This window comes from Cucumis melo, chromosome 9 (genome assembly GCF_025177605.1).
Source record: "Cucumis melo cultivar AY chromosome 9, USDA_Cmelo_AY_1.0, whole genome shotgun sequence".
In the NCBI taxonomy this organism is placed as follows: Eukaryota; Viridiplantae; Streptophyta; class Magnoliopsida; order Cucurbitales; family Cucurbitaceae; genus Cucumis; species Cucumis melo.
In genome coordinates this window covers 20,295,072-20,309,671 of record NC_066865.1, presented here as the reverse complement: position 1 = coordinate 20,309,671, position 14,600 = coordinate 20,295,072, and the positions used below count along the sequence as shown (strand labels likewise).

General features: G+C 28.4%; 1 protein-coding gene across 2 annotated transcripts; it reads left to right on the top strand.

Annotated features, from left to right (window-relative positions):
- The first annotated feature begins 4,192 nt into the window (after nucleotides 1–4,192).
- LOC103504551 (myosin-binding protein 2) lies at nucleotides 4,193–8,351 on the top strand. Of its 2 annotated transcripts, none has more exons than XM_008468898.2 (3): nucleotides 4,193–5,632; nucleotides 5,765–5,932; nucleotides 6,032–8,351. In XM_008468898.2, exons 1-3 carry the CDS (start codon nucleotides 4,354–4,356, stop codon nucleotides 7,531–7,533), a joined length of 2,949 nt encoding a protein of 982 aa, XP_008467120.1. In that variant the 5' UTR covers nucleotides 4,193–4,353; the 3' UTR covers nucleotides 7,534–8,351. The 2 variants fall into 2 exon arrangements, with proteins under 2 accessions (XP_008467120.1, XP_016898800.1); XM_017043311.2 differs by having other exon boundaries at nucleotides 4,195–5,632; nucleotides 5,762–5,932.
- Nucleotides 8,352–14,600: the final 6,249 nt, after the last annotated feature.

The following is a 14,600-nucleotide window of genomic DNA, read 5'->3' as shown; positions in this document are numbered from 1 at the left end:
AACCAACTCGACTCGACTGACCAACCCCTTACTCATCCAATGTCAAAGTCGGTTTGAGTATTTTCCAAATCGATTGGGGTCAATTTTGTCAAAAAACTGACTCCGACCGATTGATGACAACTCCTACTATTTTAAAAACTAAAATAAACGATATATTGGCTATCCGTGGATTTTCTTAATTTTTTTATTACTATTATTTGTTTGTCTATTATTATTATTATTTATTTTTGAAATGGTATTACTCTTTTTCACTAAACTTTGGTCAATCACTTTTTTATAAATAAAATAAAGGTTTTGATTTTGTAACTCTAGAAGGGAGGTTTTTCTTTCTTTCTTTCTTTCTTTTTCAATGAAAGAATTTGTCCACTCCAACGGACTTTGATTAAATCAAATTAACTTCCTACCTTTTTTTTTTAATATTAATTAAAAAATTTGATGTTACCAAAAATAAACCAAAATATATATAAATATAACAAATTTTGATGTTGATGAACACCGTAGACAACTATTACCTATCAAATCATTGATCATAAACTAGAAAATTTTGCTATATTCGTAAGTACTTTCAACAATTTTACTATTTAAAATAATATTTCAAAATTAAATCTAATCTTCAACAAAATTCACTTGGACGTATATTAATCACAATTTAAACTATTGTGACGTAAGTTTTAAGAAATAAAATAATGGAATCTTAGAAAAAATAATAAAAAATAAAACAATCAACGAAATCAAGTTGATCATGTGTATTACTTGATTAGAATAAATAAATTTAATCAATAAAAAATACATTTCGTTTGAATGGAACTCCCAACCCTAATTTACTTTTCTATTTATTTATTGGCACATATATAGATTCAACTTTATACATCAAAATACTAAGATATGAGGTTTTAATTCTAACTATAAATACAATAATATTTCATAACATATTGAAAATGTATGTTGTGTTTATGTAAATACAAGATTGCATATAACGATCTTGGATTTCATCTAATTTTGATTCCAAATTTTTCAAAATGTTATTTTAAATTTTAATGCTCTCTTTTTTAATAATGTTATTTTCAATCAATTTATTTAGAGAAATTGTAAAAATTGATCAAAATATTTACAAAACATAACAAAATTTCATATTCTATCTAGAATAGGCATAGATAAACACTAATAGGCTTTTATCAATCTATCATTTACATAAACATGTTATATCCTATAAATATTTCAGTTCATTTTCTTACATTTAAAAATGTCTCATTTATTTATTTATTAGCTCATATAGAAATTATTTTTGTTATTTTCTCTTAAATTTTTATTGAACATTCAACAACCTAAATATGTTTTCAGGAATGCTAAGATTTAGTTTTTAAAAAGATATTGACATGTTTTTTCTTAAAAAATATATAGGTTTTAGAAAAAGTTCAAAAGTTTTAAAACTAAAAGTAAATAAAAATGCAAATTTAAAGTTCCATAATAGAATTTAAATCAATGATTTCCTTATAGGATTTCAAAAAAAAAATTTATTAGAAATAGGCAAATTAGATCAAATAAAATTAAACTTTATTGAAATTAATAAATCAAAATAACTGTTTAGAGCTACAATAACTAACCCAAACATCAAAATATAACACTTTTGAATAAAATTTTAAATATTTCTAAAAATTAATCGAGAAGATATACTTTTAAATATTTGAAAAGGCACTCGATGGAATTACGAAAATCTATAATTAATATGTTAGAGTTACGACGAACATATTGAAAAATACTAAATTCAAAGTTAAAATTCTGAGATAAAAATTTATGATGTATTTAAAATGTAAATTAAATTTGATTATAGAAAGATTATTAAATAAAGAATAAACGTTATAAAGAAAAAAGAGAGGAAAGAATGTGTGGGTAAGGCCAGGGGGTGGCGCAGCCTTGAACCTACCCCTTACCTTTTTAGCCGGTTTGGCAGAACGCTGCAAAGATTGGTCGGTTCTATTGTTTACACTAAGAGCTTTTTCTCTAATTTTTCCTTTTCTTTTTCTTTTTCTTTTTCTCTTTCTCTTTTTTGGCACCACCTCAATTAATCATTTTATTCTAAACAACATCTAAATACATTTTATTTTACTTGGAGCCTTCATTTTGTAGTTGGATTAGGTATCTTAAGGTCTTTTAAACTAAAAATCAAATCATTTAAATTGATTTTTTTTATTTGTTTGTTTAGTTATGAGAGTAGAAATTAAATCATCCATTTTAAAATGACATTTTATATTGTTATGTTTAGATGATTGTATTTTATAGTGCTTGTAATAGATTGATGAAAAAGATAAGGTTTGATTTAGTATTTAGGTTTTTTAGTATGATTTAGTAGGTAGTTAAACTAACTATTGAAAATGAATTGATAGAACCAATTTTAGAAGAATATTGAGATGAACTACATCAAGTGACCTCGTCAACTTAAAATTAAAGTTTATCGTAGTAAAAAGGTCAATGACTACCTATAATAGTTCTGTAATTTTAATATATTTTGTAAATATTTTTAACAGTTTTATTATTCATAATTTTTTAAAAAGAAACAATACAAGTAGATTGAAAATTGAAATACAGCAATTTTAAAACAGAGGAAAAGTACTCTCTCTTGTATGACGCAAATATCTCTACTCTTTTTTCTGTAAAATTTGTTAACTACACTTTCACAGGCACACTCACAAGAAAGAACGAAAGAAAGAAAGATTGTAGTAATTGAAGAGTAGCATTGTTAAAGAGAGAGATTCATTGGAAAGAGAAAAGAGAGAAATAATTCAAAAGATGGAATATTTTGGTACCATAAACAAAAAATATAAAAAAGAAAAGAAAGTATTGTTATTATTATGAATAGTATTTGAAAGAAGAAGAAAAAGATGGCATAAATGAAGTGAGCGTCCGGCATACTTGAAGAGGGCCCCATAAATTAGCTCGACAAAAGGCCCCACCAACTCATGGGTATTGGTTGGTGGGCCACCCTTTTTGTCCAAAGCAATTTTTCTTTTTTTCTTTCTCTTTTGTTTTATATTTATTAATATTTAAGGGAAGCAAATAAAATAAAGCTTTGTGGAGCCGTTATCATTAACCTCATAACACCATTTACTTTTGGACATTAATATTAATATTAACAATGGGTAAATTCAATTTCTACAATAATCTTTTTTTTCTTAAATACAAACGCATCTTTGAAGAATTCTCTTCCTAATTTTTTTAAATCAACATTTAATATATATATTTATATTTATAAATAAGTTAGGTTATTATGCAACATTTAAAAATATTTTAACTATAGCAAAATGATGAAATGTTTTTTAGTTTTATCATTTCAAAATTTAAAGTAGGAAAATGTTAGAGTGATATAATATTAGATGAGTGCAGTCAATTATTTAAAATGTACAAATACTATAATTTAGTCACATTTTATTCTGGTCATTTTTTTAAAATCTCATTAATTATTTAGTATTGTAATGTGAAATGTCTCTTATTAATATATATATAGGACGAGAAGATGTCTATTAAATTTATTTATACAACAAATCAAACCCTATATTTATACTTAACTTATAAACGAAAAAACCTGATGTTAAAGAAAAACAAAAAATATTTAGACGATCAGAGTAGACTTGATTTTCATTGTTAATTAGAAAGATAATTTTGTAGCACGTGAATTTATTTATCAAAATTGTAAAACATATATGATCGATAACTTATAGAGAAGGCTATGAATTGGTGAGTTCTTTTTTCATTTAAAACCTTAAGTAAAACAAATATAAAAATTATCACATAATTTAAATACTCATCCTAAACATATATCATAAAACCATAGTAATTATCAAATATATCTTCTAATTACTAAATAAATTTTGTAAGATACCAATTCAATAAACACAAACCATCTTTTGCTTAATATTATTAAAGAATATAAATTGCTTCACATTGCAAATATCTATCTATACATATATATATATATTTTAATTACAATTACTAATTAATTATTTTCATTTTTTAACATAGAGAGAGCTGAAAATTCCCAACACAAAGTGTAGAAGTCTTATTTGGCTGTTTAGTCCAAATAAAAACAACTTCCCCATTACCCTTTCTCTTCCCTTTCTCTCTGTTTTCCCACTTCTTCTTCTCCTTCATCTTCTTCTTCTTGTCTCTCTCTCTCTCTCTCTCTCTCTCTCTCTCTCTCTCTCTCTCTCTCTCTCTCTCTCTCTCTCTCTCTCTCTCTCTTTCAAGTTTCTGCAAGAAAGATCAAATTTTTAATCTTCCCCTTCACCAAAAACCCCCCCAACTTTTTGCCTCCTCTGTACATACCCACCTCACAACAAACACAAAACTCCATCATCCATGGCCGCCAACAAATTTGCCACCATCTTGCACAGAAACTCCAACAAAATCACCCTTATTTTAGTTTACGCTCTTCTTGAATGGGTTCTCATCTTTCTTCTTCTTCTTCATGGTCTTTTCTCTTACCTGATCGTTAAATTTGCAGAGTGGTTTGGGCTTAAGCGACCCTGTTTATGGTGTTCTAGAGTAGACCATGTTTTCGAGCCTGAGAGAAAGCATTCTTATAGAGATCTTCTTTGTGAAGGTCATGCTATGGAGATTTCTAATCTGGGTTACTGTTCGAATCATCGGAAACTGTCGGAGTTTCGAGATTTATGCGAGGATTGCTCGTCCTCTTCTAAGTCTAATGAGTTCTATCAGATTTCTAAGAGCTTTCCGTTTTTTGATGATGAGAAGGAGGATTTCAAGAGCTGTTCTTGCTGTGGGGAAACTTTGAAGAGTCGATTGTTTTCCCCTTGTATTTTGATTAAACCGAATTGGGGGGATTTGGATTATACCCAGAAAGGGAATTTTATTTCTGAGACAGAAACTGATGAAATTCACGTTTCTCAATCGGAAGATGTCAGCGGAAACAGAGGAATCTCCATTGTTTCCGGTGGGGAAGAGGGAGAGAAAAACTCCACTTGCTCTGTTTGTGGCTGTGGTTGTAAAGATTCAGCGGTTCACGAGGATGATGACGATGATAGAGCTGATATTAGTGCTGAAAAAGATGGGGATTTTCTTGAGCTGGCTGAAGATCTGACCATTTGTAATCAGAAAACAGTTGAAGTTGGTTGTGAGAAAGAGGATGAGTTGCCCGAGACTGTTCCTAATCATCTCGAGTTCTACATTGATCGGGGTGATGATCGGCGGTTGATCCCAGTTGATTTGATCGATTTTTCGGCCCCTGATGACGATAATAACACTAGCAACATCTTAAGCCAAGTGAAAGATGAGGAACAAGAACAAGAGGATTGTGGGAATGAAGATGTTGTTTTGGATTTTGGTTCTAATTTTGAGAATCAAAGGCATGGTGTGAATGAAGATTGGGAAGTTATTTCAGGAGAGAGACTGGCAGAGTTTCTCTCTGTTTCTCTTCATGAGAACAAGCAGCGAGTTGAAGAGGTGGAAGCCATGGATGTGGAGGAAGATCCATTAATGGGAGTAGGAAAAGAAGAAGAAAAAGAAGCTGACGCTTCCATTGATGAAGCAAGTCAAGCTCCAGCCAGTGATGCTCTTAAAGAAGAACTCGAAGAGTTGGTGGTAGCAACAAGACAACCGGATTCAGATCTTCATGAAGGTATTATTCTGGACTAGAACTCTAAATTGTAGTGTATGATTTTATGTTTTCTTTGAAGATGAAATGTGAAAATAGCTGAGTACTCTTTGTGTTTGTTTGTGTTGTTGATTCTTTCTTTCAATAAATAAGTAGATTTTCACATGTGGAATGATGAACTTGAAGTAGAGATTTCAATTGGCACTGATATTCCCGACCACGAACCGATTGATGAGATTCAAACTCAAATTGACCTTCCTCCGCATCCTGACTTACAAGAAGAACCTTCCCCAAGTTCATCATTGGATGTTGACAGTATGCAAGGTAGCATTCTTTGCTTGATTTCCCCCTATCCATATCGAGATTTTAGCTAAATCTGATCATTTGTCTTTTGCTGCATTCCACATTTTGATTCTAACATAGTCGAGGAAACCGTGGAAGTTAAGGAAGAGGAAGAGTTCAAGATCTTTTCTGTGGAAACGAGTTCTCAACCTTCAGACTATCACAAACCGTCAAGTTCTGAGGTTAATGAGGATGAGGAAGAAGATAAAGTTCCTGGTACAGAAGTGGAAGAGTTCAAGCTCTTGTCCGTGGAAACATGTTCTCATCCTTCAGACAATCACAAACCGTCGAGTTCGGAGGTCAATGAGAATGAGGAAGAAGATAAAGTTCCCGATACACCCACTTCAATGGATAGTCTCCACCAGCTACACAAGAAGCTGCTATTACTAGACAGAAAAGAATCTGGAACCGAAGAGTCTTTGGATGGAAGCGTCATAAGCGAGACCGAAGGTGGGGATGGTGTGTTGACTCTTGAGAAATTGAAGTCAGCGTTGAGAACCGAAAGAAAGGCTTTAAATGCGCTATATGCAGAGCTAGAAGAAGAGAGAAGTGCTTCGGCCATAGCAGCCAACCAAACAATGGCAATGATAAATAGGCTTCAAGAGGAGAAAGCAAGTATGCAAATGGAAGCTTTGCAGTATCAGAGAATGATGGAGGAGCAATCTGAGTACGATCAGGAAGCTTTGCAGCTTTTGAATGAGCTCGTAGTAAAGAGGGAAAAGGAAAAGCAAGAGCTCGAGAAAGAAATTGAAATTTACCGAAAAAAGCTTCAGGATTATGAAGCTAAAGAGAAGATTGCATTGTTGAGGAACAGAAAAGAAGGGAGCATCCGGAGTAGAAATTCTTCAGTTTCTTGTAGCAATGCCGACGATAGTGATGGACTATCTATCGATTTGAACGCTGAGGCAAAGAAAGATGAAGATTTCTTTTCAAACCAAGAAACAGAGAATCAAAACACCCCAGCTGAGGCAGTCCTTTATTTGGAGGAAACTTTGGCGAACTTTGAGGAAGAAAGGCTGTCCATTCTAGAGGAACTGAAGATGTTGGAAGAGAAGCTCTTCACCTTGAGTGATGAAGAACAACAATTTGAAGACATTGACCATTATTGTGAACGAAATGGGAATGGCTACCATAAGAACTCGGATTATTCTACGGGAACAAATGGATTTGAAAATGGTCATAATGCGAAGGAAATGAATGGAAAACATTATCCAGAAAGGAGAGCAATGAGCACGAAAGCCAAAAGACTTCTCCCACTTTTCGACGATGTAGTCGATGCAGATGTTGTTGAAGATGTAACAAACGGAGATGAACAAGGGTTCGACTCCATTTCTATGCAAAAGTCTTTAGACAACAAATTCGACACAGAATTCAGGAGGGTTGCTGTTGAGGAAGAGGTTGATCATGTCTACGAGAGATTACAAGCACTCGAAGCAGATAGAGAATTTCTAAAGCATTGCATTGGCTCCCTAAGAAAAGGAGACAAAGGCTTAGAACTTCTCCAAGAAATCTTACAGCATCTCCGTGATCTAAGGAACGTTGATCTTCAGTTGAAGAACATGGGAGACAGTGCCATAGCGTGATCGCAATCTATCCCACAATCAAAAATCTCCAAACAACAAAACATCAGGTAATTAAAAAGCCTTACGCATCCATTCGCCTTATTTCGTTTTAAACTCCGAAGATGCATCGTAATCTCTGTCGGAAAAAAAAAACAAAACTGAATGAACTTGGTTCACTTGTTTCCAGTCCTTGGTAAATACATAATGTCAGTCCTTTGGAGTTTTTAACTGATGCAACAACCAAAGATACCAAAACCCAAAACCCGTTTCCCTGCAGTGTTGTCATCGTCATCGACCAAATCAGAAAGCTTCCATATGGTGGAGCCACCTGATGTAGAAAATGTTGGACTAAGCAAACTAAAGTCCACCCCTCCCGTCTTAGTTGACCCAAATTTTTTTGTGGGTTGTGTCCATGATCATCATCACCTTAGAGGGAAGGTGAATGAAGTTGAATTTGTGTGTAGGACAGTGAGCTGTAGCCAATCTGTCATTTGTTTTTATGTTTTTTTCTTTGTGAGGAAAGAGCCTGGCTTGCAAAGCTGGAGAGATCAAAGGCAAAGATTCCAGTGCCAGGTACATATAGCTTTTAGTTTTGTTTAGGCAGTTTTAGATTTTAAGGACAATCTTTCTTTCATTTCTTTTTTTCTTTTATTTTTTTCTGGGAAAGGGGAAGGATTTTGGGTAAATAACCCATCTTTCTATCCTTTCTCCATCATTTGCATCATTTCATCAAATGGGGTTTGTTTTTCTTACTATTTGAAGGCCAAAAAATTGAGTTCCTTGTACACTACATCTTTTCATTTGTAAAGTATATAAAAGTTGAGTGCTTTGTCTAACAACTTCTTCTTCCTTTTTTTGTTGGTTTACTTTCACATTCCATATCAACTCTGCATTGTTCACAAAATTCTCGTCCTTTCTCACCAAAACTAATCTCATTCGAAGTAGTTGATGTTTAATAGAAACAACTCCCTTTTTTAGAATATCAGGCTATGCTCGTTTTGCTTGTTGATTAGAAACAATGAAGAAAGCTTTTCATGATATTCATAGTGAAGGATTATTTGGGGGGTGGGGGGATATAGTTGTAGAAACTTTATAAAGTGAAATAATATAATATAAAAAAGCAAAGTTTCAAAGTTTGCTTTGGCAATGCATTTTGCTTCAAGTACAAAACAAGTTCTAAATAAGCACAAATCACCTAAAAATAAAAATAAAGGGGCTATTTTGAAATAAAACAAAGTGGTTGGGTGGGGACAGAAAGAGGCCAAATATCATTGTGGAAGCAAACTTGCAAACTATATACATAATATACATTAATGAATTAATTGGTTAGAAGATGGAAATTAAAATAATGAACTTTAAGTGTTTGAATACTTCCATAAGATTTTCAATTATTGATGTTTGGTTTGTAGTTATGTTGATGCATTCAATATTTTTGCTATTTATGGATGAGGGCTTCTTTCACATTTATTTTTTTTTTTTACCTTATTCATCTACAACTCTATACTATTTATCATAAATTCTCTTGATGATACATCACTAATTAGTCACTTCAACAATTTTTATTTCATAGTTTTAGCCTCCAATCTATATACGAAATTTTTCATCCTATTCTTGTTTGGTGGAATGAACGTCTTAAATTTTTTATTTCTCTAACACTTATGAATACGTATGTCGAACATTTTATCTAAATTTTCAAAAAATCTACTCATTATTGTGGATTTTTTTGTCTTTGTACTTGGTTTACTAAGTTAAGTTTAACGACGTCGTAATGAACTTAGTTATAATATATTGTTTGTACTATCAACTTCAAATAATTAGGTTTTGATTCTTTGCTTTTACAAATGCTTAGGTTTGTGACTGTTCTCGTTGGTTAAACTTTGGTAAATGTAATTAGAAATTTGAGTTTATACTAAATCTATATTGGTCTTAATGCTTTGGTTTTGTCTGTATTTTCTAATTATTTAACGTTAATTTTATTTTTTTTATTATTCATAAGTTAAGCATAAATATGATATTTGACTTGTGGTATACGACTTTAAAAATACGGGACAATTCTAATTATAACGCAATAAGATAGTATTGATATATATAGTAACATTTTAAATGAATTGCTAAATATAGTAAAATGTATATGTGATAATGATTTATTATTAATAGATTTTAAGAAGCTATCACATTTAATTATTAATTATGGGTATTTCTTGTTTTTTGTGTAAATAATCTTTTAATTTGAATTTTTTCTCACCGTTTAATCTTAGTTATTTTCTCCTTAAACAATTCCTCACTATCTTCGTTTTTGGAAGTATTCTAAGGCTAAATTACTGTCTTTAAACTTTATACTTAGGTCAGAAATAATCTTAAAACTTTGAAAACAAAAATTCAAAAACTCCTTTAAACTATAAAAAATGGTTCAAGAGTATAAAAAATGTTATAATTTTGTTTTAAAAAAAATTAAAATACTCTTATTATCATTAAATGGTTTGAAATTGTTAATACCTCATTGCAAAAATAACTTTAAATTAAAAAAAAATTAAATGATTCTATTGTTAGTATCATGATAAATCAATTATTCTTCTTCTTTTTTAGAATCAATCCTTTTTTAAAAGAATGTTATATAGATGTAGGATAGTCCCTTTTTTTACTTCTTATTTTTTCAATTCTTACATCAACTTTTTCCAACAATAAAAAAAAATGTTAAGTTAAAGCATAATATTTTACAAAATCTCACAAAGTTTAAAAAAAAATCCTTAAAATATAAATATATTCTCAGACACTAACTTACAAATTTGTTAAATGAAATTGTTAAGTGGTTCTATTATTTTATTTATTCTTAGTATAATACATATGCTTTACTGAGTTGTGGGATTTTATTTAATTATTTACTTTTGTATTGAAGAATAGAGGGAGGAAAAAAAAAAGAAGAAGAAAATAGAGAAGTGGGAAAGATATCAACAACTTATGCTCATATAACAATAAGATCAAAAATTTGAACTTTCTTTATTTTAATGTTTTCGGATACTTTTAAAATTTTAAAAGTTATTGAATATCTTTTATCCAAAGCATTAATGGTTTTAACGAAAGATAAAAGTATGCTTGAACTTATTTATGAACGTTTAAGTGCATTTTAAAAACTTTTAAAAATTTAATTATATTTTGACACAAAATACAAAGTTTAAATGTAATTTGTATGTTTAGGAATATGTATAATATAGCATTTGACACTTTTAGCTTTTGATTTTTCAAAAACATGTTTGCTTTCCCATAATTTTGTTAAAATGGTACAATTTCTTTATCATTTTTTTTTTTTTGAGAAATTGCATTAGATGCAATTTTTTTCTGAAAAAAAAAAAACAGTCTATAGTTTTTTTTTTCATATTGTAAATATGGCAAGTAATTAAATATATCGTAGAGTTGCCGGCTTTTAAATTTGCTATTTTTGAAATTTAAAAAATGTAGTGGCATGAGTCATATTATTATAAATTTTTTTGCTATTTTTGCAAACGTCCCTATTTTTTCTCTCTTAAATATGTATCTTAATTATTAGCCAAATCTCAAAAATCCAAATATTTTTTTAAAAAAAAAACCATAATTTATCGTTATAAATAAAGCATAAGGTCAAATCGATTGGAATATTTTGGAAAAAAAATTAAAGACTCATTTGATAATGTTCATGTTTCTGTTTCTCATTTTTTAAGAAATAGATGTGTTTGATAACCATTTTCGTTTCTCATTCTCAAGATTTAAGAAACGTTTATTAAAACTCGAACAAAAATAGAAAAACCATGGAAAATAGTTTATCTCAAGTCTATTTCTATTTTATACGATTATATATCGTAAAATCTTTTGTTGGCTCATTGATGAAAGAACTTGCCATTATTCACTTCCAATCTTCCTTTCCTTATTATATTTCTTTAACTTGTTTTATTTTTTGTTTAATATTTCCTAATTTTACTTTTTTCCTTTCTTTATTAATCTTTCTTATATATGTTTAATATTTTTTAATTTGCTTTTTTTCTTCTCTTAATTTTTCATAACTATATGTTTATTTAATTTTGAATTTTAAATTTTCAATATTTAGACTAAAGTAGGATTTGATTTTAGAATTTTAATCTAATTTTAAAATTTATTCTTCCAATTAATATGGTTACATTTTATATTTGTTGATTTTTTTTATATTTGTATGTCTAATTTAATTTTAAATTTAAACTATTAAATATTTAAATTTATATATTATTTTGATGTTCCATGGATATGTTTTTTATTTTTAGTATCATTGAAATTAGTTAAAATTTTACGTTATATATATATATACATTACTAAATAATCATTTAGGTTTTTATTTAATATTTTACAACCACGACATTTACATAATAATATAATTGAGTTAAATCCGAATCTAACGTATTTAAGAGAAATGAATTGAATGAAAAATATTTTGAATCAAATATTAAGAGCATATAAAAAAACTATTGTATTATAGTTATTAATTTTACGATGAGATTTATGTGTATTTGATAATGTTAGTGTTTTATAATAATTTTTTTAAATATAAAATTTATATATTTTTTCTTTTTACATAATTAAATTATAATTAAACTAAAAATAAGTGAAAATATTAGGAAAAATAACAAAAGAAAAGAGAATCAAGAAATGATTATCAAACAAATTTCTATTTCTATTTTTTTCAAGCAACAAAAAACGAGAAAAATTATTAAAGATAGTCTCATTTCTTATTTTAAGAAAAATAAGAAACGGTGAATGTTAAATAGGAAATAGAAACGTTATCAAACGGGAATCAGTCTGAGTGATATTTATTATTTATTTATAATAATAATAATATTAATAATAGTGATAAAATATATCAAACAGTTTTTAGAGTTTAATAATTGTAGAGGTGGTTGATCGAACTCCAATCTTTTTTTTTATAAAAGAAAAAAAGTACATGTCAATTACATAGCGGTTTAATCTAATAGACGTCTAATTAAAAATATAATCTTCCATTACATCTCTTTTGAGCATATTCCCTTGAAAAATAGTGCCATTTTATTTTATGATAAACTATAAAGACCAAGGCCTGAACTCAAAAAAGAAAAAGATATAGCATATATCTCTCTAAATAAATAAACAAAAGTCAATTTATTCCTTTGATAAATAATAATATTAACCCTCATATTCACTCTTATAAAATATCATTGGATTTAATTATAGAGCATATTATTATTATTATTATTATTATTTTAACATGACAGAATTCATCAAAATTAAAACCAACATGGGAAAAGTTTTTACATAGATCATATTGATTATTCACGAAAAGAAATTAACTAATGGGAAAAGTTTAGAAACTAAGAAAACGAGACGACGACCTATAATTCCATCGAGCAAATGTGTTACATTCGTCACACATCAACATATTATCTTGTTAAGTATGTTCTTAACATTTCTTTTCATACATTTGAATTATAAATTTAATTGTACATAATTACTTTTTTTTTTTTTCTGGGAGGAATGGAACATATTATTTTATATATATAATAAGCAATTAGTATTTGTGAGCTGATTTGTCCAATAATTGAAGTCTAGAGGCCTCTCTTAGTTCCCAACCAATGGAATTATCTTTTGGACTTGGGCTTAGGACCTCCCCTTTTAAATATTACAAATGCAACCCAACAAAGGGGAGATTCCATATAATAAACCCACACCCTCTGGTAATTCTGTTTTTATTTTGTTCGTTCGTATCTATAATTGTAGTTAATGATCACGAGGTATGTAGTTGGTATCATTTCATCTCTAGTTATACTAACAAAATAATTTATATCCATAGTGGTTGATATCAATATATTTCTTCCGAAAGTTTAAATTATCATTAGAAAGTTATCCAAAAGTTCTTACAAATAAGTTAATGTTACAAATTAACAATTCTATAAACAGTTCTCACATAAAATATGTAACCGACAAATTGAGGACAAAGATAGTTTAATAATGATTTATTGTGAATTAATATTTAGTGAGTGATTATAACTAGTTTTATGATTTATAGATATAGTGTCAAATATATTTTAAATAATTATTTAAATTATAATCCAATTTCTAAGTATGCTATTAAACACAAATCTCAATACATGAAATATAACTTTAAAACTCGTGACATTAAATATAACTTTATTCTATTGGATTGTTTATTTTCAAATTTATGTTTTAGGTTCTCTATCGAATAAATCCTATATTTATGTCTCTGTCTTTTGTCTTGCATAAAATAATTGCAAATCAAATTATAGTAATCTAACAATAATTATTAGGAACATTATTTTATATGACAAAAAATTTGAAATTATTTATAAATATATGAAAATAATCCTAATTATTATAACAAAATTAAAAAGAGAATAAATGCACACGTACATATCTAATAACAATTTAAATTTAAATGAATCTCTTGATTCCATTTCTGTGTTAAACTTTGAAAATATTAACTAAATAAATGAGCTTTTATGTTAAAAATGGAAGTTTTTTTTTTTTAGATGTATAGATCGAAGTTATGGTAATTAATTAATTAAATAAATATATATATGTAATAAATTAAAGATACGTAAATGAGAAGAAAATATTTGAGAAAGAGAGTAAGATATTATATTAACTAATAATTAATTAATTAATCGTTAGGTAGCATCTAACTAAAATTTTAAATGATTGGAAATTTTAGAGGACAAGTTAAATTAAGAATAATCAATTACATAAGTGCTTTTCCTTTTAGTAGCCAACAAGGAGAGAATCCTTTCAACTATTAAATTCTTTCAAGTAACCCATGCTTGCCATCTAATCACACTTGATTCAATAAATTAAAGTTCGAGTTTTTCCTTCATTTAAAAAAAAAAAAAAAAAAAAAAAAGGAGCTGGACTCAATTTCTCAAATTTTAACTTCAAATTTCTAATTTCATCTAAATCTCAATTAAATAAATTTCAAGTTCAAAGTTAAAATGGCTTAAATGAAAAAATATATATAATATAATAGCTGTTGTGTTTTAATCCATAATTAACTCGAAGACCGTTTAGAAATCCTCTTAAAATTAGGGGTAAGCAATAGGTGG

Excerpts from the sequence above, each read along its gene's own strand:
- LOC103504551 (XM_017043311.2), top strand. The coding sequence starts at position 4,354 with ATGGCCGCCAACAAATTTGCCACCATCTTGCACAGAAACTCCAACAAA. Across the intron at positions 5,633-5,761 it reads GGATTCAGATCTTCATGAAG|TAGATTTTCACATGTGGAAT; the intron begins GTATTATTCTGG and ends TCAATAAATAAG. Across the intron at positions 5,933-6,031 it reads GGATGTTGACAGTATGCAAG|TCGAGGAAACCGTGGAAGTT; the intron begins GTAGCATTCTTT and ends ATTCTAACATAG.